This window comes from Oncorhynchus masou, chromosome 2 (assembly GCF_036934945.1).
Source record: "Oncorhynchus masou masou isolate Uvic2021 chromosome 2, UVic_Omas_1.1, whole genome shotgun sequence".
In the NCBI taxonomy this organism is placed as follows: Eukaryota; Metazoa; Chordata; class Actinopteri; order Salmoniformes; family Salmonidae; genus Oncorhynchus; species Oncorhynchus masou.
The window spans coordinates 1338624-1365198 of record NC_088213.1 but is presented as its reverse complement, the minus strand read 5'-3'; the positions used below and the strand labels follow the sequence as shown (position 1 = coordinate 1365198).

The 26575-nt window shown below is 50.2% G+C and overlaps 1 protein-coding gene across 2 annotated transcripts in view; it reads right to left on the bottom strand.

Moving 5' to 3' along the window:
• Positions 1-1125: 1125 nt before the first annotated feature.
• LOC135554320 (leucine-rich repeat-containing protein 28-like) overlaps positions 1126-26575 on the bottom strand; it is a 43821-nt gene continuing 18371 nt past the window's right edge. For both annotated transcript variants that reach the window (XM_064986559.1, XM_064986568.1), the window contains exons 8-11: positions 14930-15032; positions 14165-14349; positions 3019-3178; positions 1126-2274 (exon numbers count right to left, since the gene is read on the bottom strand). In XM_064986559.1, the coding sequence (XP_064842631.1) occupies positions 2205-2274; positions 3019-3178; positions 14165-14349; positions 14930-15032 (518 nt within the window). In that variant the 3' untranslated portion in view covers positions 1126-2204. The remainder of the gene's footprint in view (positions 2275-3018; positions 3179-14164; positions 14350-14929; positions 15033-26575) is intronic.

Sequence of the window (26575 nt, the reverse complement as noted above, 5' to 3'; positions counted from 1 at the left end):
ATCCCAGTCTCTCAGTCCGTCTAGCCAAGACAGAGAGTCTGCTGCCTCCTATCCCAGTCTCTCAGTCCGTCTAGCCAAGACAGAGAGTCTGCTGCCTCCTATCCCAGTCTCTCAGTCCGTCTAGCCAAGACAGAGAGTCTGCTGCCTCCTATCCCAGTCTCTCAGTCCGTCTAGCCAAGACAGAGAGTCTGCTGCCTCCTATCCCAGTCTCTCAGTCCGTCTAGCCAAGACAGAGAGTCTGCTGCCTCCTATCCCAGTCTCTCAGTCCGTCTAGCCAAGACAGAGAGTCTGCTGCCTCCTATCCCAGTCTCTCAGTCCGTCTAGCCAAGACAGAGAGTCTGCTGCCTCCTATCCCAGTCTCTCAGTCCGTCTAGCCAAGACAGAGAGTCTGCTGCCTCCTATCTCAGTCCGTCTAGCCAAGACAGAGAGTCTGCTGCCTCCTATCCCAGTCTCTCAGTCCGTCTAGCCAAGACAGAGAGTCTGCTGCATGGACCTACAGCCGGGATTGGCAAGTCTGGTCCGGTAGGGCCCAAACACTTCTCTTATGAGCTTCAGTTCCTTTGGTTTTCAGCTAAAGAACCAAAGCGTTGCTTTGAGTCACAATCAAACTGAATGGAAACAAAGTTTGTTTTAAATCCTTCATAAACATTCAGGTTACCAGACTGTTTCAGAAGTTAACCTTTTTTTGCAAACAAAAAAAATAGTTTACCCTCAAAGACCAATTTTGTAAAGTTTAAAAACTTGTCAGAGGTATGAGAGTCTGATGTGTCTACAGGAAAATAAACTCCCAATAACTAATGTGTCTATTATCTTGTCAAAGTTCTTCAGGCTGGAGTGGGGGGCAACACACCTACCAGTGTTACATATTTAGAACAGGTTTAGAACAAATATCATGCAATACAGTCAGTGACATTCTTCAAACACTTTTTGTCAACCAGTGTCATGTAAAAATCCATAGAAATGATCAGAATAGATTCTCCTCTACAAAGACAAAAACACTCGGCACTTCTTGTTATTGTGATGCGTCTGTCAGGTGAACGTTTGGCGGGTGAAGAGAGCAGCTAGTTCACACCAGTAAATACAGACAGTCTGTTGCTGGAACAAACTGAAACCAGAAACAAACCATTAGTAGAATGATGCTGTATTAAGAGATGTTAGTCGTTGGACAGTAGATGATATGTCAAGATGTGGATTATTAATATCAATATTGTCCGTCTTTCAATTGGACCGTCCATGCCCATTACAGACTGCTGGACTGGTCACAGGCTGCTGAGTCTCTACATGTCCACCAGTCCAGAGGCTATGCATGTCCTCCTGACACCTTCAGTTCCTCATGTCCACCAGTCCAGAGGCTATGCATGTCCTCCTGACACCTTCATTTCCTCATGTCCACCAGTCCAGAGGCTATGCATGTCCTCCTGACACCTTCAGTTCCTCATGTCCACCAGTCCAGAGGCTATGCATGTCCTCCTGACACCTTCAGTTCCTCATGTCCACCAGTCCAGAGGCGATGCATGTCCTCCTGACACCTTCAGTTCCTCATGTCCACCAGTCCAGAGGCTATGCATGTCCTCCTGACACCTTCAGTTCCTCATGTCCACCAGTCCAGAGGCTATGCATGTCCTCCTGACACCTTCAGTTCCTCATGTCCACCAGTCCAGAGGCTATGCATGTCCTCCTGACACCTTCAGTTCCTCATGTCCACCAGTCCAGAGGCTATGCATGTCCTCCTGACACCTTCAGTTCCTCATGTCCACCAGTCCAGAGGCTATGCATGTCCTCCTGACACCTTCAGTTCCTCATGTCCACCAGTCCAGAGGCTATGCATGTCCTCCTGACACCTTCAGTTCCTCATGTCCACCAGTCCAGAGGCTATGCATGTCCTCCTGACACCTTCAGTTCCTCATGTCCACCAGTCCAGAGGCTATGCATGTCCTCCTGACACCTTCAGTTCCTCATGTCCACCAGTCCAGAGGCTATGCATGTCCTCCTGACACCTTCAGTTCCTCATGTCCACCAGTCCAGAGGCTATGCATGTCCTCCTGACACCTTCAGTTCCTCATGTCCACCAGTCCAGAGGCTATGCATGTCCTCCTGAGATGTTCAGGGCTCCCACAGTTCTTCATCCATCCTTCATTCATTCATGAGACCAGAGGAGGAGATGATGACTGAAGGGGAGAGGAAGAGGTGGAGGCACCATGATGTCATTGCTGCAGATCAAATGTCTGAACACACTGACTGGAACAGCAGTAGGCCACGAAACTCACTGTGGTTCTGGAGACGGAGACAGTGAGAGAGAGAGAGAGAGAGAGAGAAAAGAGCAGAGCGAGAGAGAGAGAGAAAAGAGCAGAGCGAGAGAGAGAGAGAGACAGAGACAGAGAGACAGAGACAGAGAGACAGAGAGAGAAAGAGAGAGAGAAAAGAGCAGAGCGAGAGAGAGGAGAGGGACTATTAGAGGGACTGGAGTAAAGTAGTGGTCCTATGAGACCTTCAGGTCTGGGGTGGTTGGGGGTCTGGGGTGGTTGGGGGTCAGGGGTGGATGGGGGTCTGGGGTGGTTGGGGGTCAGGGGGTCAGGGGTGGTTGGGGGTCAGGGGTGGTTGGGGGTCAGGGGTGGTTGGGGGTCTGGGGTGGATGGGGGTCTGGGGTGGTTGGGGGTCAGGGGTGGTTGGGGGTCAGGGGTGGTTGGGGGTCAGGGGTGGTTGGGGGTCAGGGGTGGTTGGGGGTCTGGGGTGGTTGGGGGTCTGGGGTGGTTGGGGGTCTGGGGTGGTTGGGAGTCAGGGGTGGTTGGGAGTCAGGGGTGGTTGGGGGTCAGGGGTGGTTAGGGTCAGTTGGGGTCAAGGGTCGTTAGTTCAGTGGTGGTTGTGGTCAGGGGTGGTTGGGGTCAGTGGTGGTTGTGGTCAGGGGTGGTTGTGGTCAGGGGTGGTTGTGGTCAGGGGTGGTTTGGGTCAGTTGGGGTCAAGGGTGGTTAGGGTCAGGGGTGGTTGAGGTCAGGGGTGGTTGGGGTCAGGGTTAGCTACCTGCGGTGTACCCCAGCCAGAGCGGTCTCTCTGAGAGGGAACAGTTTGGGGTAGATGATGGTAAACATGGGCTGACTGCAGCGGTGACAATGTCCCAGGGGGCATTGGAGCAGGTCTAGAAGGCTTCTGGGTAACAGGAAGGGCGGCAGCAGACTCCGCTCTGAGAGACCGACAGGGAGAGAGAGAGGATGAAGAGAGGAGGAATATATTGACTGATTTTCCTCTATTTCTCCATTAAGGTTCTCTTTAACCAACTGGGACAGAGAGGGAGATTTAATGTCACATCATTAGGACCAGGGGTCCCACCATTCTGGGACAGAGAGGGAGATTTAATGTCACATCATTAGGACCAGGGGTCCCACCATTCTGGGACAGAGAGGGAGATTTAATGTCACATCATTAGGACCAGGGGTCCCACCATTCTGGGACAGAGAGGGAGATGTCACATTATTAGGACCAGGGGTCCCACCATTCTGGGACAGAGAGGGAGATGTCACATCATTAGGACCAGGGGTCCCACCATTCTGGGACAGAGAGGGAGATTTAATGTCACATCATTAGGACCAGGGGTCCCACCATTCTGGGACAGAGAGGGAGATTTAATGTCACATCATTAGGACCAGGGGTCCCACCATTCTGGGACAGAGAGGGAGATTTAATGTCACATCATTATGACCAGGGGTCCCACCATTCTGGGACAGAGAGGGAGATTTAATGTCACATCATTAGGACCGTTACACTATCCTGGACACGTGTCTGTCTCATGGTAAACTTTAACCTTAGAGTTGAAAAAATAATGACAGTGGCATTGTTGTAGTCAGACAGACCACAGCAGTAGCAGGATGCCTGGGGGTTAGTGACAGACCACAGCAGTAGCAGGACGCCTGGGGGTTAGTGACAGACCACAGCAGTAGCAGGATGCCTGGGGGTTAGTGACAGACCACAGCAGTAGCAGGACGCCTGGGTGTTAGTGACAGACCACAGCAGTAGCAGGACGCCTGGGTGTTAGTGACAGACCACAGCAGTAGCAGGACGCCTGGGGTTAGTGACAGACCACAGCAGGATGCCTGGGGGTTAGTGACAGACCACAGCAGGATGCCTGGGGGTTAGTGACAGACCACAGCAGTAGCAGGATGCCTGGGGGTTAGTGACAGACCACAGCAGTAGCAGGATGCCTGGGGGTTAGTGACAGACCACAGCAGTAGCTGGATGCCTGGGGTTAGTGACCAACCACAGCAGTAGCAGGATGCCTGGGGGTTAGTGACAGACCACAGCAGTAGCAAGATGCCTGGGGGTTAGTGACCAACCACAGCAGTAGCTGGATGCCTGGGGGTTAGTGACAGACCACAGCAGGATGCCTGGGGTTAGTGACCAACCACAGCAGTAGCTGGATGCCTGGGGTAAGTGACCAACCACAGCAGTAGCTGGATGCCTGGGGGTTAGTGACAGACCACAGCAGTAGCTGGATGCCTGGGGGTTAGTGACAGACCACAGCAGTAGCAGGATGCCTGGGGGTTAGTGACAGACCACAGCAGTAGCAGGATGCCTGGGGGTTAGTGACAGACCACAGCAGTAGCTGGATGCCTGGGGGTTAGTGACAGACCACAGCAGTAGCAGGATGCCTGGGGGTTAGTGATCAACCACAGCAGTAGCAGGATGCCTGGGGGTTAGTGACCAACCACAGCAGTAGCAGGATGCCTGGGGGTTAGTGACCAACCACAGCAGTAGCAGGATGCCTGGGGGTTAGTGACAGACCACAGCAGTAGCAGGATGCCTGGGGGTTAGTGACAGACCACAGCAGTAGCAGGATGCCTGGGGGTTAGTGACCAACCACAGCAGTAGCTGGATGCCTGGGGGTTAGTGACCAACCACAGCAGTAGCAGGATGCCTGGGGGTTAGTGACCAACCACAGCAGTAGCTGGATGCCTGGGGGTTAGTGACCAACCACAGCAGTAGCTGGATGCCTGGGGGTTAGTGACCAACCACAGCAGTAGCAGGATGCCTGGGGGTTAGTGACCAACCACAGCAGTAGCAGGATGCCTGGGGGTTAGTGACCAACCACAGCAGTAGCTGGATGCCTGGGGGTTAGTGACCAACCACAGCAGTAGCAGGATGCCTGGGGGTTAGTGACCAACCACAGCAGTAGCTGGATGCCTGGGGGTTAGTGACCAACCACAGCAGTAGCAGGATGCCTGGGGGTTAGTGACAGACCACAGCAGGATGCCTGGGGTTAGTGACAGACCACAGCAGGATGCCTGGGGTTAGTGACCAACCACAGCAGTAGCAGGATGCCTGGGGGTTAGTGACCAACCACAGCAGTAGCTGGATGCCTGGGGGTTAGTGACCAACCACAGCAGGAGCAGGATGCCTGGGGGTTAGTGACAGACCACAGCAGTAGCAGGATGCCTGGGGGTTAGTGACAGACCACAGCAGTAGCTGGATGCCTGGGGGTTAGTGACAGACCACAGCAGTAGCTGGATGCCTGGGGTTAGTGACAGACCACAGCAGGAGCAGGATGCCTGGGGGTTAGTGACAGACCACAGCAGTAGCTGGATGCCTGGGGGTTAGTGACAGACCACAGCAGTAGCTGGATGCCTGGGGTTAGTGACCAACCACAGCAGTAGCAGGATGCCTGGGGGTTAGTGACAGACCACAGCAGTAGCAAGATGCCTGGGGGTTAGTGACCAACCACAGCAGTAGCTGGATGCCTGGGGGTTAGTGACAGACCACAGCAGGATGCCTGGGGTTAGTGACCAACCACAGCAGTAGCTGGATGCCTGGGGTTAGTGACCAACCACAGCAGTAGCTGGATGCCTGGGGGTTAGTGACAGACCACAGCAGTAGCAGGATGCCTGGGGGTTAGTGACAGACCACAGCAGTAGCAGGATGCCTGGGGGTTAGAAACAGACCACAGGAGTAGTAGGATGCCTGGGGGTTAGTGACCAACCACAGCAGTAGCTGGATGCCTGGGGGTTAGTGACAGACCACAGCAGTAGCAGGATGCCTGGGGGTTAGTGACAGACCACAGCAGTAGCTGGATGCCTGGGGTTAGTGATAGACCAAAGCAGTAGCAGGATGCCTGGGGGTTAGTGACAGACCACAGCAGGATGCCTGGGGGTTAGTGACCAACCACAGCAGGAGCAGGATGCCTGGGGGTTAGTGACAGACCACAGCAGTAGCAGGATGCCTGGGGTTAGTGATAGACCAAAGCAGTAGCAGGATGCCTGGGGGTTAGTGACAGACCACAGCAGGATGCCTGGGGGTTAGTGACCAACCACAGCAGGAGCAGGATGCCTGGGGGTTAGTGACAGACCACAGCAGGAGCAGGATGCCTGGGGGTTAGTGACAGACCACAGCAGTAGCTGGATGCCTGGGGGTTAGTGACAGACCACAGCAGTAGCTGGATGCCTGGGGTTAGTGACCAACCACAGCAGTAGCAGGATGCCTGGGGGTTAGTGACAGACCACAGCAGTAGCAAGATGCCTGGGGGTTAGTGACCAACCACAGCAGTAGCTGGATGCCTGGGGGTTAGTGACAGACCACAGCAGGATGCCTGGGGTTAGTGACCAACCACAGCAGTAGCTGGATGCCTGGGGTTAGTGACCAACCACAGCAGTAGCTGGATGCCTGGGGGTTAGTGACAGACCACAGCAGTAGCAGGATGCCTGGGGGTTAGTGACAGACCACAGCAGTAGCAGGATGCCTGGGGGTTAGTGACAGACCACAGCAGTAGCAGGATGCCTGGGGGTTAGTGACAGACCACAGCAGGATGCCTGGGGTTAGTGACAGACCACAGCAGTAGCAGGATGCCTGGGGGTTAGTGACAGACCACAGCTGGATGCATGGGGGTTAGTGACAGACCACAGCAGTAGCAGGATGCCTGGGGGTTAGTGACAGACCACAGCAGTAGCAGGATGCCTGGGGGTTAGTGACAGACCACAGCAGTAGCAGGATGCCTGGGGTTAGTGATCAACCACAGCAGTAGCAGGATGCCTGGGGGTTAGTGACCAACCACAGCAGTAGCAGGATGCCTGGGGGTTAGTGACAGACCACAGCAGTAGCAGGATGCCTGGGGTTAGTGATAGACCACAGCAGTAGCAGGATGCCTGGGGGTTAGTGACAGACCACAGCAGTAGCTGGATGCCTGGGGTTAGTGATAGACCAAAGCAGTAGCAGGATGCCTGGGGGTTAGTGACAGACCACAGCAGGATGCCTGGGGTTAGTGACAGACCACAGCAGGATGCCTGGGGTTAGTGACCAACCACAGCAGGAGCAGGATGCCTGGGGTTAGTGACCAACCACAGCAGTAGCTGTATGCCTGGGGGTTAGTGACAGACCACAGCAGTAGCAGGATGCCTGGGGGTTAGTGACAGACCACAGCAGTAGCTGGATGCCTGGGGTTAGTGATAGACCACAGCAGTAGCAGGATGCCTGGGGGTTAGTGACAGACCACAGCAGGATGCCTGGGTTAGTGACAGACCACAGCAGGATGCCTGGGGTTTAGTGACAGACCACAGCAGGATGCCTGGGGTTTAGTGACAGACCACAGCAGTAGCTGGATGCCTGGGGGTTAGTGACAGACCACAGCAGGATGCCTGGGGGTTAGTGACCAACCACAGCAGGAGCAGGATGCCTGGGGTTAGTGACCAACCACAGCAGTAGCAGGATGCCTGGGGGTTAGTGACCAACCACAGCAGTAGCAGGATGCCTGGGGGTTAGTGACAGACCACAGCAGTAGCTGGATGCCTGGGGGTTAGTGACAGACCACAGCAGTAGCTGGATGCCTGGGGGTCAGTGACCAACCACAGCAGTAGCAGGATGCCTGGGGGTTAGTGACCAACCACAGCAGTAGCAGGATGCCTGGGGGTTAGTGACCAACCACAGCAGTAGCAGGATGCCTGGGGGTTAGTGACCAACCACAGCAGTAGCTGGATGCCTGGGGGTTAGTGACCAACCACAGCAGTAGCTGGATGCCTGGGGGTTAGTGACAGACCACAGCAGGATGCCTGGGGTTAGTGACAGACCACAGCAGGATGCCTGGGGTTAGTGACAGACCACAGCAGGATGCCTGGGGTTAGTGACAGACCACAGCAGGATGCCTGGGGTTAGTGACAGACCACAGCAGTAGCAGGATGCCTGGGGGTTAGTGACAGACCACAGCAGTAGCAGGATGCCTGGGGGTCAGTGACCAACCACAGCAGTAGCAGGATGCCTGGGGGTTAGTGACCAACCACAGCAGTAGCAGGATGCCTGGGGGTTAGTGACCAACCACAGCAGTAGCAGGATGCCTGGGGGTTAGTGACCAACCACAGCAGTAGCTGGATGCCTGGGGGTTAGTGACCAACCACAGCAGTAGCTGGATGCCTGGGGGTTAGTGACAGACCACAGGAGTAGCAGGATGCCTGGGGTTAGTGACAGACCACAGCAGGATGCCTGGGGGTTAGTGACAGACCACAGCAGTAGCAGGATGCCTGGGGGTTAGTGACAGACCACAGGAGTAGCAGGATGCCTGGGGGTTAGTGACCAACCACAGCAGTAGCTGGATGCCTGGGGGTTAGTGACCAACCACAGCAGTAGCTGGATGCCTGGGGGTTAGTGACAGACCACAGGAGTAGCAGGATGCCTGGGGTTAGTGACAGACCACAGCAGGATGCCTGGGGTTAGTGACAGACCACAGCAGGATGCCTGGGGTTAGTGACAGACCACAGCAGGATGCCTGGGGTTAGTGACAGACCACAGCAGGATGCCTGGGGTTAGTGACAGACCACAGCAGTAGCTGTATGCCTGGGGGTTAGTGACAGACCACAGCAGTAGCAGGATGCCTGGGGGTTAGTGACAGACCACAGCAGTAGCAGGATGCCTGGGGGTTAGTGACAGACCACAGGAGTAGCAGGATGCCTGGGGTTAGTGACAGACCACAGCAGGATGCCTGGGGTTTAGTGACAGACCACAGCAGGATGCCTGGGGTTTAGTGACAGACCACAGCAGTAGCAGGATGCCTGGGGTTAGTGACAGACCACAGCAGTAGCAGGATGCCTGGGGTTAGTGACAGACCACAGCAGGATGCCTGGGGGTTAGTGACAGACCACAGCAGTAGCAGGATGCCTGGGGTTAGTGACAGACCACAGCAGTAGCAGGATGCCTGGGGTTAGTGACAGACCACAGCAGGATGCCTGGGGTTAGTGACAGACCACAGCAGGATGCCTGGGGTTAGTGACAGACCACAGCAGGATGCCTGGGGTTAGTGACAGACCACAGCAGTAGCAGGATGCCTGGGGGTTAGTGACAGACCACAGGAGTAGCAGGATGCCTGGGGTTAGTGACAGACCACAGCAGGATGCCTGGGGGTTAGTGACAGACCACAGCAGTAGCAGGATGCCTGGGGTTAGTGACAGACCACAGGAGTAGCAGGATGCCTGGGGTTAGTGACCAACCACAGCAGTAGCAGGATGCCTGGGGGTTAGTGACAGACCACAGCAGTAGCAGGATGCCTGGGGTTAGTGACAGACCACAGGAGTAGCAGGATGCCTGGGGTTAGTGACCAACCACAGCAGTAGCTGTATGCCTGGGGTTAGTGACAGACCACAGCAGTAGCAGGATGCCTGGGGTTAGTGACAGACCACAGGAGTAGCAGGATGCCTGGGGTTAGTGACCAACCACAGCAGTAGCTGTATGCCTGGGGTTAGTGACAGACCATAGCAGTAGCAGGATGCCTGGGGTTAGTGACAGACCACAGCAGTAGCAGGATGCCTGGGGTTAGTGACAGACCACAGCAGGATGCCTGGGGTTAGTGACCAACCACAGCAGTAGCTGGATGCCTGGGGGTTAGTGACCAACCACAGCAGTAGCAGGATGCCTGGGGTTAGTGACAGACCACAGCAGTAGCAGGATGCCTGGGGTTAGTGACAGACCACAGCAGTAGCAGGATGCCTGGGGTTAGTGACAGACCACAGCAGTAGCAGGATGCCTGGGGTTAGTGACCAACCACAGCAGTAGCAGGATGCCTGGGGTTAGTGACCAACCACAGCAGTAGCAGGATGCCTGGGGTTAGTGACAGACCACAGCAGTAGCAGGATGCCTGGGGTTAGTGACAGACCACAGCAGGATGCCTGGGGTTAGTGACAGACCACAGCAGGATGCCTGGGGTTAGTGACCAACCACAGCAGTAGCAGGATGCCTGGGGTTAGTGACAGACCACAGCAGGATGCCTGGGGTTAGTGACAGACCACAGCAGGATGCCTGGGGTTAGTGACAGACCACAGCAGGATGCCTGGGGTTAGTGACAGACCACAGCAGGATGCCTGGGGTTAGTGACAGACCACAGGAGTAGCAGGATGCCTGGGGTTAGTGACAGACCACAGCAGGATGCCTGGGGTTAGTGACAGACCACAGCAGGATGCCTGGGGTTAGTGACAGACCACAGCAGGATGCCTGGGGTTAGTGACAGACCACAGCAGGATGCCTGGGGTTAGTGACAGACCACAGCAGGATGCCTGGGGGTTAGTGACAGACCACAGCAGTAGCAGGATGCCTGGGGGTTAGTGACAGACCACAGCAGGATGCCTGGGGGTTAGTGACAGACCACAGCAGTAGCAGGATGCCTGGGGTTAGTGACAGACCACAGCAGGATGCCTGGGGTTAGTGACAGACCACAGCAGGATGCCTGGGGTTAGTGACAGACCACAGCAGGATGCCTGGGGGTTAGTGACAGACCACAGCAGGAGCAGGATGCCTGGGGGTTAGTGACAGACCACAGCAGTAGCTGGATGCCTGGGGGTTAGTGACAGACCACAGCAGTAGCAGGATGCCTGGGGTTAGTGACAGACCACAGCAGGATGCCTGGGGTTAGTGACAGACCACAGCAGGATGCCTGGGGTTAGTGACAGACCACAGCAGGATGCCTGGGGTTAGTGACAGACCACAGCAGGATGCCTGGGGTTAGTGACAGACCACAGCAGGATGCCTGGGGTTAGTGACCAACCACAGCAGTAGCAGGATGCCTGGGGGTTAGTGACAGACCACAGCAGGAGCAGGATGCCTGGGGTTAGTGACCAACCACAGCAGGATGCCTGGGGTTAGTGACAGACCACAGCAGGATGCCTGGGGTTAGTGACAGACCACAGCAGGATGCCTGGGGTTAGTGACCAACCACAGCAGTAGCAGGATGCCTGGGGGTTAGTGACAGACCACAGCAGTAGCTGGATGCCTGGGGGTTAGTGACAGACCACAGCAGTAGCAGGATGCCTGGGGTTAGTGACCAACCACAGCAGTAGCTGGATGCCTGGGGGTCAGTGACCAACCACAGCAGTAGCAGGATGCCTGGGGGTTAGTGACCAACCACAGCAGGAGCAGGATGCCTGGGGTTAGTGACCAACCACAGCAGGATGCCTGGGGTTAGTGACAGACCACAGCAGGATGCCTGGGGGTTAGTGACCAACCACAGCAGGATGCCTGGGGTTAGTGACAGACCACAGCAGGATGCCTGGGGTTAGTGACCAACCACAGCAGGAGCAGGATGCCTGGGGTTAGTGACCAACCACAGCAGTAGCTGGATGCCTGGGGGTTAGTGACAGACCACAGCAGTAGCTGTATGCCTGGGGGTTAGTGACCAACCACAGCAGTAGCTGGATGCCTGGGGGTTAGTGACAGACCACAGCAGTAGCAGGATGCCTGGGGGTTAGTGACAGACCACAGCAGTAGCTGGATGCCTGGGGTTAGTGACCAACCACAGCAGTAGCTGTATGCCTGGGGGTTAGTGACCAACCACAGCAGTAGCTGGATGCCTGGGGGTTAGTGACAGACCACAGCAGTAGCAGGATGCCTGGGGGTTAGTGACAGACCACAGCAGTAGCTGGATGCCTGGGGGTTAGTGACAGACCACAGCAGTAGCTGGATGCCTGGGGGTTAGTGACAGACCACAGCAGTAGCAGGATGCCTGGGGGTTAGTGACAGACCACAGCAGTAGCTGGATGCCTGGGGGTTAGTGACAGACCACAGCAGTAGCAGGATGCCTGGGGGTTAGTGACCAACCACAGCAGTAGCAGGATGCCTGGGGGTTAGTAACCAACCACAGCAGTAGCAGGATGCCTGGGGGTTAGAAACAGACCACAGGAGTAGTAGGATGCCTGGGGGTTAGTGACCAACCACAGCAGTAGCTGGATGCCTGGGGGTTAGTGACAGACCACAGCAGTAGCAGGATGCCTGGGGGTTAGAAACAGACCACAGGAGTAGTAGGATGCCTGGGGTTAGTGACAGACCACAGCAGGATGCCTGGGGTTAGTGACAGACCACAGCAGTAGCAGGATGCCTGGGGTTAGTGACCAACCACAGCAGTAGCTGGATGCCTGGGGTTAGTGACCAACCACAGCAGTAGCAGGATGCATGGGGGTTAGTGACAGACCACAGCAGTAGCAGGATGCCTGGGGGTTAGTGACAGACCCCACAGCAGTAGCTGGATGCCTGGGGGTTAGTGACAGATCACAGCAGTAGCTGGATGCCTGGGGGTTAGTGACAGACCACAGCAGTAGCTGGATGCCTGGGGTTAGTGACAAACCACAGCAGTAGCAGGATGCCTGGGGGTTAGTGACAGACCACAGCTGGATGCCTGGGGTTAGTGACAGACCACAGCAGGATGCCTGGGGGTCAGTGACCAACCACAGCAGTAGCAGGATGCCTGGGGGTTAGTGACAGACCACAGCAGCAGCTGGATGCCTGGGGTTAGTGACCAACCACAGCAGTAGCTGGATGCCTGGGGGTTAGTGACAGACCACAGCAGTAGCAGGATGCCTGGGGGTTAGTGACCAACCACAGCAGTAGCTGGATGCCTGGGGGTTAGTGACCAACCACAGCAGGATGCCTGGGGGTTAGTGACAGACCACAGCAGAAGCAGGATGCCTGGGGTTGCAGTGATGTGAAAGAATGGCGCCGGAGGGGATGACCAGAAGCCATGGATAACACGCAACATCCACACTGAGCTAAAGGCTCGAGCTGACGCTTTAAAGGAGGAGGGCACAAATCTGGACACTTATAAGAAATCCCGCTATGCCCTCCGACGAACTATCAATCCAGCAAAGTGTCAATACTGGACTAAGATGGAATCCTACTACACCGGCATTGATGCTTGTTGGATGTGGCAGGGCTTACAAACTATCATGGATTACAAAGGGAAACCCAGCCAAGAGCTGCCCAGTGACGCAAAACTACCAAACTAACTAAATGCCTTCTGTGCTCGCTTTGAGGCAACACTGAATCATGCATGAGAGCACAAGCTGTTCCGGACGACCGTGTGATCATGCTCCATGTATTCGATTCCGTATCCGATGTGAGTATAATTTCAGTGTGTAATGTATCATTTCTGAGTGTGAAAGTACTAGGTGTCTCCCCCCAAATGGCACCCTATTCTCTACAAAGCAGTCCACTATATAGGAAATGTTTTATTTTTATTTTACCTTTATTTAACCAGGCTAGTCAGTTAAGAACAAATTCTTATTTTCAATGACGGCCTGGGAACAGTGGGTTAACTGCCTGTTCAGGGGCAGAACGACAGATTTGTACCTTGTCAGCTCGGGGGTTTGAACTTGCAACCTTCCGGTTACTAGTCCAACGCTCTAACCACTAGGCTACCCTGCCGCCCCAAAATAGGCAGCCATTTGGGGCAGAGACCATATTCTACATTATCCCAGAGCTGATGAACTCTTCATTGTCTTCACATTCATCCCCATCAGGATGGAATCTGCTCAATGTCATATTAGAATGCTTCAAATGTTCCGTAGCTGAATTTGGCGTTCCCCCAGGCTCGGTGCTAAGACCCCTATTATTATTCTCCCATCTGTACAGCATCTCTATGGTGGGATGAATTAAAGGACACTGCATGTCTCTATGGTGGGATGAATTAAAGGACACTGCATGTCTCTATGGTGGGATGAATTAAAGGACACTTCATGTCTCTATGGTGTGATGAATTAAAGGACACTTCATGTCTCTATGGTGTGATGAATTAAAGGACACTTCATGTCTCTATGGTGGGATGAATTAAAGGAGACTTCATGTCTCTATGGTGGGATGAATTAAAGGACACTTCATGTCCTGAAATATCAGAAGACCCAAGAGGATCTGTGTGTGTAGCTGTATCCGTGTCTCTCCTCACCCCTGATTGGCTGTCGCCCGTACATGCTGTGCAGGGCCCTCATGGCGAGCTCCTCCAGGGGGCCCACTCGCTCCGTCTCTGAGCCTATAGCTTTCACCTCAGCAGGCAAAGGGAGAGACACATCTCCCAGAGACAGAGACAGAGGCTGGGGCACCCGGTCAGACACCTGCCCTGGAAGACCACACCTGGAGAGAGACAGAGAGAGACAGAGAAACAGACAGGTTAGACAGACCACACCTGGAGAGAGACAGAGAGAGACAGACAGAGAAACATACAGATAGGTTAGACAGACAGACGTCAAAGTCTGAGACTCAAATCCAAATTCTACTATAATACATTAATAGACATAGATTTATCCAATTAAGAAAAAGGTCAGTAAGGAATGAAATGCTGAAGAAATGATATTCATCCACAAAGAAGCTGAAGAAAGGGATGGAGATGTGTCCTTATCCGCTGCAACCAATCTTGTACAGATATAAGGGTTAGGGGCAGTCCTTATCCGCTGCAGCCAATCACCTTGTACAGATATAAGGGTTAGGGGCTGTCTTTATCCGCTGCAGCCAATCACCTTGTACAGATATAAGGGTTAGGGGCTGTCCTTACCCGCTGCAGCCAATCACCTTGTTGTACAGATATAAGGGTTAGGGGCTGTCCTTATCCGCTGCAGCCAATCACCTTGTACAGATATAAGGGTTAGGGGCTGTCTTTATCCGCTGCAGCCAATCACCTTGTTGTACAGATATAAGGGTTAGGGGCTGTCCTTACCCGCTGCAGCCAATCACCTTGTTGTACAGATATGAAGGAAGGCCTTTGAGGTGGACGTTGTTGTCAACAAACACAAACTGCAGCTCTCTGGAACGACCCAAATCTGGAACACACCCCCACAATATGATCAGACAGGCACCCCCACAATATTATCAGACACCCCCACAATATTATCAGACAGGCACCCCCACAATATTATCAGACAGGCACCCCCACAATATTATCAGACAGGCACCCTCACAATATTATCAGACAGGCACCCCCACAATATTATCAGACACCCCCACAATATTATCAGACAGGCACCCCCACAATATTATCAGACACCCCCACAATATTATCAGACAGGCACCCTCACAATATTATCAGACAGGCACCCTCACAATATTATCAGACAGGCACCCCCACAATATTATCAGACACCCCCACAATATTATCAGACAGGCACCCCCACAATATTATCAGACGGGCACCCCCACAATATTATCAGACACCCTCACAATATTATCAGACACCCCCACAATATTATCAGACAGGCACCCTCACAATATTATCAGACGGGCACCCTCACAATATTATCAGACAGGCACCCCCACAATATTATCAGACAGGCACCCTCACAATATTATCAGACAGGCACCCTCACAATATTATCAGACAGGCACCCCCACAATATTATCAGACAGGCACCCCCACAATATTATCAGACAGGCACCCCCACAATATTATCAGACGGGCACCCCCACAATATTATCAGACACCCTCACAATATTATCAGACACCCCCACAATATTATCAGACAGGCACCCTCACAATATTATCAGACACCCCCACAATATTATCAGACACCCCCACAATATTATCAGACAGGCACCCCCACAATATTATCAGACGGGCACCCCCACAATATTATCAGACAGGCACCCCCAAAATATTATCAGACACCCTCACAATATTATCAGGCACCCCCACAATATTATCAGGCACCCCCACAATATTATCAGGCACCCCCACAATATTATCAGACACCCCCACAATATTATCAGACAGGCACCCCCACAATATTATCAGACAGGCACCCCCACAATATTATCAGACAGGCACCCTCACAATATTATCAGACAGGCACCCTCACAATATTATCAGACAGGCACCCCCACAATATTATCAGACACCCCCACAATATTATCAGACAGGCACCCCCACAATATTATCAGACGGGCACCCCCACAATATTATCAGACACCCTCACAATATTATCAGACACCCCCACAATATTATCAGACAGGCACCCTCACAATATTATCAGACGGGCACCCCCACAATATTATCAGACGGGCACCCCCACAATATTATCAGACACCCCCACAATATTATCAGACAGGCAACCTCACAATATTATCAGACACCCCCACAATATTATCAGACACCCCCACAATATTATCAGACAGGCACCCCCACAATATTATCAGACGGGCACCCCCACAATATTATCAGACAGGCACCCCCAAAATATTATCAGACACCCTCACAATATTATCAGACAGGCACCCCCACAATATTATCAGACAGGCACCCCCACAATATTATCAGACAGGCACCCCCACAATATTATCAGACAGGCACCCCCACAATATTATCAGACAGGCACCCCCACAATATTATCAGACAGGCACCCCCACAATATTATCAGACAGGCACCCCCACAATATTATCAGACAGGCACCCTCACAATATTATCAGACAGGCACACCCACAATATTATCAGACAGGCACCCCCATAATATTATCAGACACCCCCACAATATTATCATACGGGCACCCTCACAATATTATCAGACACCCCCACAATATTATCAGACAGGCACCCCCACAATATTATCAGACAGGCACCCTCACAATATTATCAGACAGGCACACCCACAATATTATCAGACGGGCACCCCCACAATATTATCAGACGGGCACCCCCACAATATTATCATACGGGCACCCTCACAATATTATCAGACACCCCCACAATATTATCAGACAGGCACCCCCACAATATTATCAGGCACCCTCACAATATTATCAGACAGGCACCCCCACAATATTATCAGACAGGCACCCTCACAATATTATCAGACAGGCACCCTCACAATATTATCAGACAGGCACCCTCACAATATTATCAGACAGGCACCCTCACAATATTATCAGACAGGCACCCCCACAATATTATCAGACACCCCCACAATATTATCAGACACCCTCACAATATTATCAGACAGGCACCCTCACAATATTATCAGACAGGCACCCTCACAATATTATCAGACAGGCACCCCCACAATATTATCAGACACCCTCACAATATTATCAGACACCCTCACAATATTATCAGACAGGCACCCCCACAATATTATCAGACACCCCCACAATATTATCAGACAGGCACCCCCACAATATTATCAGACAGGCACCCTCACAATATTATCAGACAGGCACCCCCACAATATTACCAGACAGGCACCCCCACAATATTACCAGACAGGCACCCCCACAATATTATCAGACAGGCACCCCCACAATATTATCAGACAGACACCCCCACAATATTATCAGACAGACACCCCCACAATATTATCAGACAGGCACCCTCACAATATTATCAGACACCCCCACAATATTATCAGACACCCTCACAATATTATCAGACACCCCCACAATATTATCAGACACCCCCACAATATTATCAGACAGGCACCCCCACAATATTATCAGACAGGCACCCTCACAATATTATTATCAGACAGGCACACTCACAATATTATTATCAGACACCCTCACAATATTATTATCAGACACCCTCACAATATTATCAGACACCCCCACAATATTATCAGACAGGCACCCCCACAATATTATCAGACAGGCACCCTCACAATATTATCAGACAGGCACCCTCACAATATTATCAGACAGGCACCCTCACAATATTATCAGACAGGCACCCCCACAATATTACCAGACAGGCACCCCCACAATATTATCAGACAGGCACCCTCACAATATTATCAGACAGGCACCCCCACAATATTATCAGACAGGCACCCTCACAATATTATCAGACACCCCCACAATATTATCAGACAGGCACCCTCACAATATTATCAGACAGGCACCCTCACAATATTATCAGACAGGCACCCCCACAATATTATCAGACAGGCACCCCCACAATATTATCAGGCACCCTCACAATAATATCAGACAGGCACCCCCACAATATTATCAGACACCCCCACAATATTATCAGACACCCCCACAATATTATCAGACAGACACCCCCAAAATATTATCAGACACCCTCACAATATTATCAGACAGGCACCCCCACAATATTACCAAACAGGCACCCCCACAATATTATCAGACAGACACCCCCACAATATTATCAGACAGACACCCCCACAATATTATCAGACAGGCACCCTCACAATATTATCAGACACCCCCACAATATTATCAGACACCCTCACAATATTATCAGACACCCCCACAATATTATCAGACACCCCCACAATATTATCAGACAGGCACCCCCACAATATTATCAGACAGGCACCCTCACAATATTATTATCAGACAGGCACACTCACAATATTATTATCAGACACCCTCACAATATTATTATCAGACACCCTCACAATATTATCAGACACCCCCACAATATTATCAGACAGGCACCCCCACAATATTATCAGACAGGCACCCTCACAATATTATCAGACAGGCACCCTCACAATATTATCAGACAGGCACCCTCACAATATTATCAGACAGGCACCCCCACAATATTATCAGACAGGCACCCCCACAATATTACCAGACAGGCACCCCCACAATATTACCAGACAGGCACCCCCACAATATTATCAGACAGGCACCCCCACAATATTATCAGACAGACACCCTCACAATATTATTATCAGACAGGCACACTCACAATATTATTATCAGACACCCTCACAATATTATTATCAGACACCCTCACAATATTATCAGACACCCCCACAATATTATCAGACAGGCACCCCCACAATATTATCAGACAGGCACCCTCACAATATTATCAGACAGGCACCCCCACAATATTATCAGACAGGCACCCTCACAATATTATCAGACACCCCCACAATATTATCAGACAGGCACCCTCACAATATTATCAGACAGGCACCCCCACAATATTATCAGACAGGCACCCCCACAATATTATCAGGCACCCTCACAATATTATCAGACAGGCACCCCCACAATATTATCAGACAGGCACCCTCACAATATTATCAGACAGGCACCCTCACAATATTATCAGACAGGCACCCTCACAATATTATCAGACAGGCACCCTCACAATATTATCAGACAGGCACCCCCACAATATTATCAGACACCCCCACAATATTATCAGACACCCTCACAATATTATCAGACAGGCACCCTCACAATATTATCAGACAGGCACCCTCACAATATTATCAGACAGGCACCCCCACAATAATATCAGACACCCTCACAATATTATCAGACACCCTCACAATATTATCAGACAGGCACCCCCACAATATTATCAGACACCCCCACAATATTATCAGACAGGCACCCCCACAATATTATCAGACAGGCACCCTCACAATATTATCAGACAGGCACCCCCACAATATTACCAGACAGGCACCCCCACAATATTACCAGACAGGCACCCCCACAATATTATCAGACAGGCACCCCCACAATATTATCAGACAGACACCCCCACAATATTATCAGACAGACACCCCCACAATATTATCAGACAGGCACCCTCACAATATTATCAGACACCCCCACAATATTATCAGACACCCTCACAATATTATCAGACACCCCCACAATATTATCAGACACCCCCACAATATTATCAGACAGGCACCCCCACAATATTATCAGACAGGCACCCTCACAATATTATTATCAGACAGGCACACTCACAATATTATTATCAGACACCCTCACAATATTATTATCAGACACCCTCACAATATTATCAGACACCCCCACAATATTATCAGACAGGCACCCCCACAATATTATCAGACAGGCACCCTCACAATATTATCAGACAGGCACCCCCACAATATTATCAGACAGGCACCCTCACAATATTATCAGACACCCCCACAATATTATCAGACAGGCACCCTCACAATATTATCAGACAGGCACCCTCACAATATTATCAGACAGGCACCCCCACAATATTATCAGACAGGCACCCCCACAATATTATCAGGCACCCTCACAATAATATCAGACAGGCACCCCCACAATATTATCAGACACCCCCACAATATTATCAGACACCCCCACAATATTATCAGACAGACACCCCCAAAATATTATCAGACACCCTCACAATATTATCAGACAGGCACCCCCACAATATTACCAAACAGGCACCCCCACAATATTACCAGGCACCCCCACAATATTATCAGACAGACACCCCCACAATATTATCAGACAGACACCCCCACAATATTATCAGACAGGCACCCTCACAATATTATCAGACACCCCCACAATATTATCAGACAGGCACCCTCACAATATTATCAGACACCCCCACAATATTATCAGACACCCTCACAATATTATCAGACACCCCCACAATATTATCAGACAGGCACCCCCACAATATTATCAGACAGGCACCCTCACAATATTATTATCAGACAGGCACCCTCACAATATTATCAGACACCCCCACAATATTATCAGACACCCCCACATATTATCAGACAGGCACCCCCACAATATTATCAGACAGGCACCCCCACAATATTATCAGACAGGCACCCTCACAATATTATCAGACAGGCACCCCCACAATATTATCAGACAGGCACCCCCACAATATTATCAGGCACCCTCACAATATTATCAGACAGGCACCCCCACAATATTATCAGACACCCCCACAATATTATCAGACAGGCACCCCCAAAATATTATCAGACAGGCACCCCCACAATATTATCAGACAGGCACCCCCACAATATTATCAGACAGGCACCCCCACAATATTATCAGACAGGCACCCCCACAATATTATCAGGCACACTCACAATATTATCAGACACCCCTACAATATTATCAGACAGGCAACCCCACAATATTATCAGACAGGCACCCCCACAATATTATCAGACAGGCACCCTCACAATATTATCAGACAGGCACCCTCACAATATTATCAGACAGGCACCCCACAATATTATCAGACAGGCACCCCCACAATATTATCAGACAGGCACCCCACAATATTATCAGACAGGCACCCCCACAATATTATCAGACAGGCACCCCCACAATATTATCAGACAGGCACCCCCACAATATTATCAGACAGGCACCCTCACAATATTATCAGACAGGCACCCTCACAATATTATCAGACAGGCACCCTCACAATATTATCAGACAGGCACCCCCACAATATTATCAGACACCCCCACAATATTATCAGACACCCTCACAATATTATCAGACAGGCACCCTCACAATATTATCAGACAGGCACCCTCACAATATTATCAGACAGGCACCCCCACAATATTATCAGACACCCTCACAATATTATCAGACACCCTCACAATATTATCAGACAGGCACCCCCACAATATTATCAGACACCCCCACAATATTATCAGACAGGCACCCCCACAATATTATCAGACAGGCACCCTCACAATATTATCAGACAGGCACCCCCACAATATTATCAGACAGGCACCCCCACAATATTATCAGACACCCTCACAATATTATCAGACAGGCACCCCCACAATATTATCAGGCACCCCCACAATATTATCAGACAGGCACCCCCACAATATTATCAGACAGGCACCCTCACAATATTATCAGACAGGCACCCTCACAATATTATCAGACAGGCACCCCCACAATATTATCAGACAGGCACCCCCACAATATTACCAGACAGGCACCCCCACAATATTACCAGACAGGCACCCCCACAATATTATCAGACAGGCACCCCCACAATATTATCAGACAGACACCCTCACAATATTATTATCAGACAGGCACACTCACAATATTATTATCAGACACCCTCACAATATTATTATCAGACACCCTCACAATATTATCAGACACCCCCACAATATTATCAGACAGGCACCCCCACAATATTATCAGACAGGCACCCTCACAATATTATCAGACACCCCCACAATATTATCAGACAGGCACCCTCACAATATTATCAGACAGGCACCCCCACAATATTATCAGACAGGCACCCTCACAATATTATCAGACAGGCACCCTCACAATATTATCAGACAGGCACCCTCACAATATTATCAGACAGGCACCCTCACAATATTATCAGACAGGCACCCCCACAATATTATCAGACAGGCACCCTCACAATATTATCAGACAGGCACCCCCACAATATTATCAGACACCCCCACAATATTATCAGACACCCTCACAATATTATCAGACAGGCACCCTCACAATATTATCAGACAGGCACCCTCACAATATTATCAGACAGGCACCCCCACAATATTATCAGACACCCTCACAATATTATCAGACACCCTCACAATATTATCAGACAGGCACCCCCACAATATTATCAGACACCCCCACAATATTATCAGACAGGCACCCCCACAATATTATCAGACAGGCACCCTCACAATATTATCAGACAGGCACCCCCACAATATTATCAGACAGGCACCCCCACAATATTACCAGACAGGCACCCCCACAATATTACCAGACAGGCACCCCCACAATATTATCAGACAGGCACCCCCACAATATTATCAGACAGACACCCCCACAATATTATCAGACAGACACCCCCACAATATTATCAGACAGGCACCCTCACAATATTATCAGACACCCCCACAATATTATCAGACACCCTCACAATATTATCAGACACCCCCACAATATTATCAGACAGGCACCCCCACAATATTATCAGACAGGCACCCCCACAATATTATCAGACAGGCACCCTCACAATATTATTATCAGACAGGCACACTCACAATATTATTATCAGACACCCTCACAATATTATTATCAGACACCCTCACAATATTATTATCAGACACCCTCACAATATTATCAGACACCCCCACAATATTATCAGACAGGCACCCCCACAATATTATCAGACAGGCACCCTCACAATATTATCAGACAGGCACCCCCACAATATTATCAGACAGGCACCCTCACAATATTATCAGACACCCCCACAATATTATCAGACAGGCACCCTCACAATATTATCAGACAGGCACCCTCACAATATTATCAGACAGGCACCCCCACAATATTATCAGACAGGCACCCCCACAATATTATCAGGCACCCTCACAATAATATCAGACAGGCACCCCCACAATATTATCAGACACCCCCACAATATTATCAGACACCCCCACAATATTATCAGACAGGCACCCCCAAAATATTATCAGACAGGCACCCCCACAATATTATCAGACAGGCACCCTCACAATATTATCAGACACCCTCACAATATTATCAGACAGGCACCCCCACAATATTATCAGACACCCCCACAATATTATCAGACAGGCACCCCCACAATATTATCAGACAGGCACCCCCACAATATTATCAGACAGGCACCCCCACAATATTATCAGACAGGCACCCCCACAATATTATCAGACAGGCACCCCCACAATATTATCAGACAGGCACCCCCACAATATTATCAGACAGGCACCCTCACAATATTATCAGACAGGCACCCTCACAATATTATCAGACAGGCACCCCCACAATATTATCAGACAGGCACCCCCACAATATTATCAGACAGGCACCCCCACAATATTATCAGACAGGCACCCCCACAATATTATCAGACAGACACCCCCACAATATTATCAGACAGACACCCCCACAATATTATCAGACAGACACCCCCACAATATTATCAGACAGGCACCCTCACAATATTATCAGACACCCCCACAATATTATCAGACAGACACCCCCACAATATTATCAGACAGGCACCCTCACAATATTATCAGACAGGCACCCCCACAATATTATCAGACAGGCACCCTCACAATATTATCAGACAGGCACCCTCACAATATTATCAGACAGGCACCCCCACAATATTATCAGACAGGCACCCTCACAATATTATCAGACAGGCACCCCCACAATATTATCAGACAGGCACCCCCACAATATTATCAGACAGACACCCCCACAATATTATCAGACAGACACCCCCACAATATTATCAGACAGGCACCCTCACAATATTATCAGACACCCCCACAATATTATCAGACACCCTCACAATATTATCAGACACCCCCACAATATTATCAGACAGGCACCCCCACAATATTATCAGACAGGCACCCTCACAATATTATTATCAGACAGGCACACTCACAATATTATTATCAGACACCCTCACAATATTATTATCAGACACCCTCACAATATTATCAGACACCCTCACAATATTATCAGACACCCCCACAATATTATCAGACACCCCCACATATTATCAGACAGGCACCCCCACAATATTATCAGACAGGCACCCTCACAATATTATCAGACAGGCACCCTCACAATATTATCAGACAGGCACCCCCACAATATTATCAGACAGGCACCCCCACAATATTATCAGGCACCCTCACAATATTATCAGACAGGCACCCCCACAATATTATCAGACACCCCCACAATATTATCAGACAGGCACCCCCAAAATATTATCAGACAGGCACCCCCACAATATTATCAGACAGGCACCCCCACAATATTATCAGACAGGCACCCCCACAATATTATCAGACAGGCACCCCCACAATATTATCAGGCACACTCACAATATTATCAGACACCCCTACAATATTATCAGACAGGCAACCCCACAATATTATCAGACAGGCACCCCCACAATATTATCAGACAGGCACCCTCACAATATTATCAGACAGGCACCCTCACAATATTATCAGACAGGCACCCCCACAATATTATCAGACAGGCACCCCCACAATATTATCAGACAGGCACCCCCACAATATTATCAGACAGGCACCCCCACAATATTATCAGACAGGCACCCCCACAATATTATCAGACAGGCACCCCCACAATATTATCAGACAGGCACCCTCACAATATTATCAGACAGGCACCCTCACAATATTATCAGACAGGCACCCTCACAATATTATCAGACAGGCACCCCCACAATATTATCAGACACCCCCACAATATTATCAGACACCCTCACAATATTATCAGACAGGCACCCTCACAATATTATCAGACAGGCACCCTCACAATATTATCAGACAGGCACCCCCACAATATTATCAGACACCCTCACAATATTATCAGACACCCTCACAATATTATCAGACAGGCACCCCCACAATATTATCAGACACCCCCACAATATTATCAGACAGGCACCCCCACAATATTATCAGACAGGCACCCTCACAATATTATCAGACAGGCACCCCCACAATATTATCAGACAGGCACCCCCACAATATTATCAGACACCCTCACAATATTATCAGACAGGCACCCCCACAATATTATCAGGCACCCCCACAATATTATCAGACAGGCACCCCCACAATATTATCAGACAGGCACCCTCACAATATTATCAGACAGGCACCCTCACAATATTATCAGACAGGCACCCCCACAATATTACCAGACAGGCACCCCCACAATATTACCAGACAGGCACCCCCACAATATTACCAGACAGGCACCCCCACAATATTATCAGACAGGCACCCCCACAATATTATCAGACAGACACCCTCACAATATTATTATAAGACAGGCACACTCACAATATTATTATCAGACACCCTCACAATATTATTATCAGACACCCTCACAATATTATCAGACACCCCCACAATATTATCAGACAGGCACCCCCACAATATTATCAGACAGGCACCCCCACAATATTATCAGACAGGCACCCCCACAATATTATCAGACACCCTCACAATATTATCAGACACCCTCACAATATTATCAGACAGGCACCCCCACAATATTATCAGACAGACACCCCCACAATATTATCAGACACCCTCACAATATTATCAGACACCCTCACAATATTATCAGACAGGCACCCCCACAATATTATCAGACACCCCCACAATATTATCAGACAGGCACCCCCACAATATTATCAGACAGGCACCCTCACAATATTATCAGACAGGCACCCCCACAATATTATCAGACAGGCACCCCCACAATATTACCAGACAGGCACCCCCACAATATTACCAGACAGGCACCCCCACAATATTATCAGACAGGCACCCCCACAATATTATCAGACAGACACCCCCACAATATTATCAGACAGACACCCCCACAATATTATCAGACAGGCACCCTCACAATATTATCAGACACCCTCACAATATTATCAGACACCCCCACAATATTATCAGACAGGCACCCCCACAATATTATCAGACAGGCACC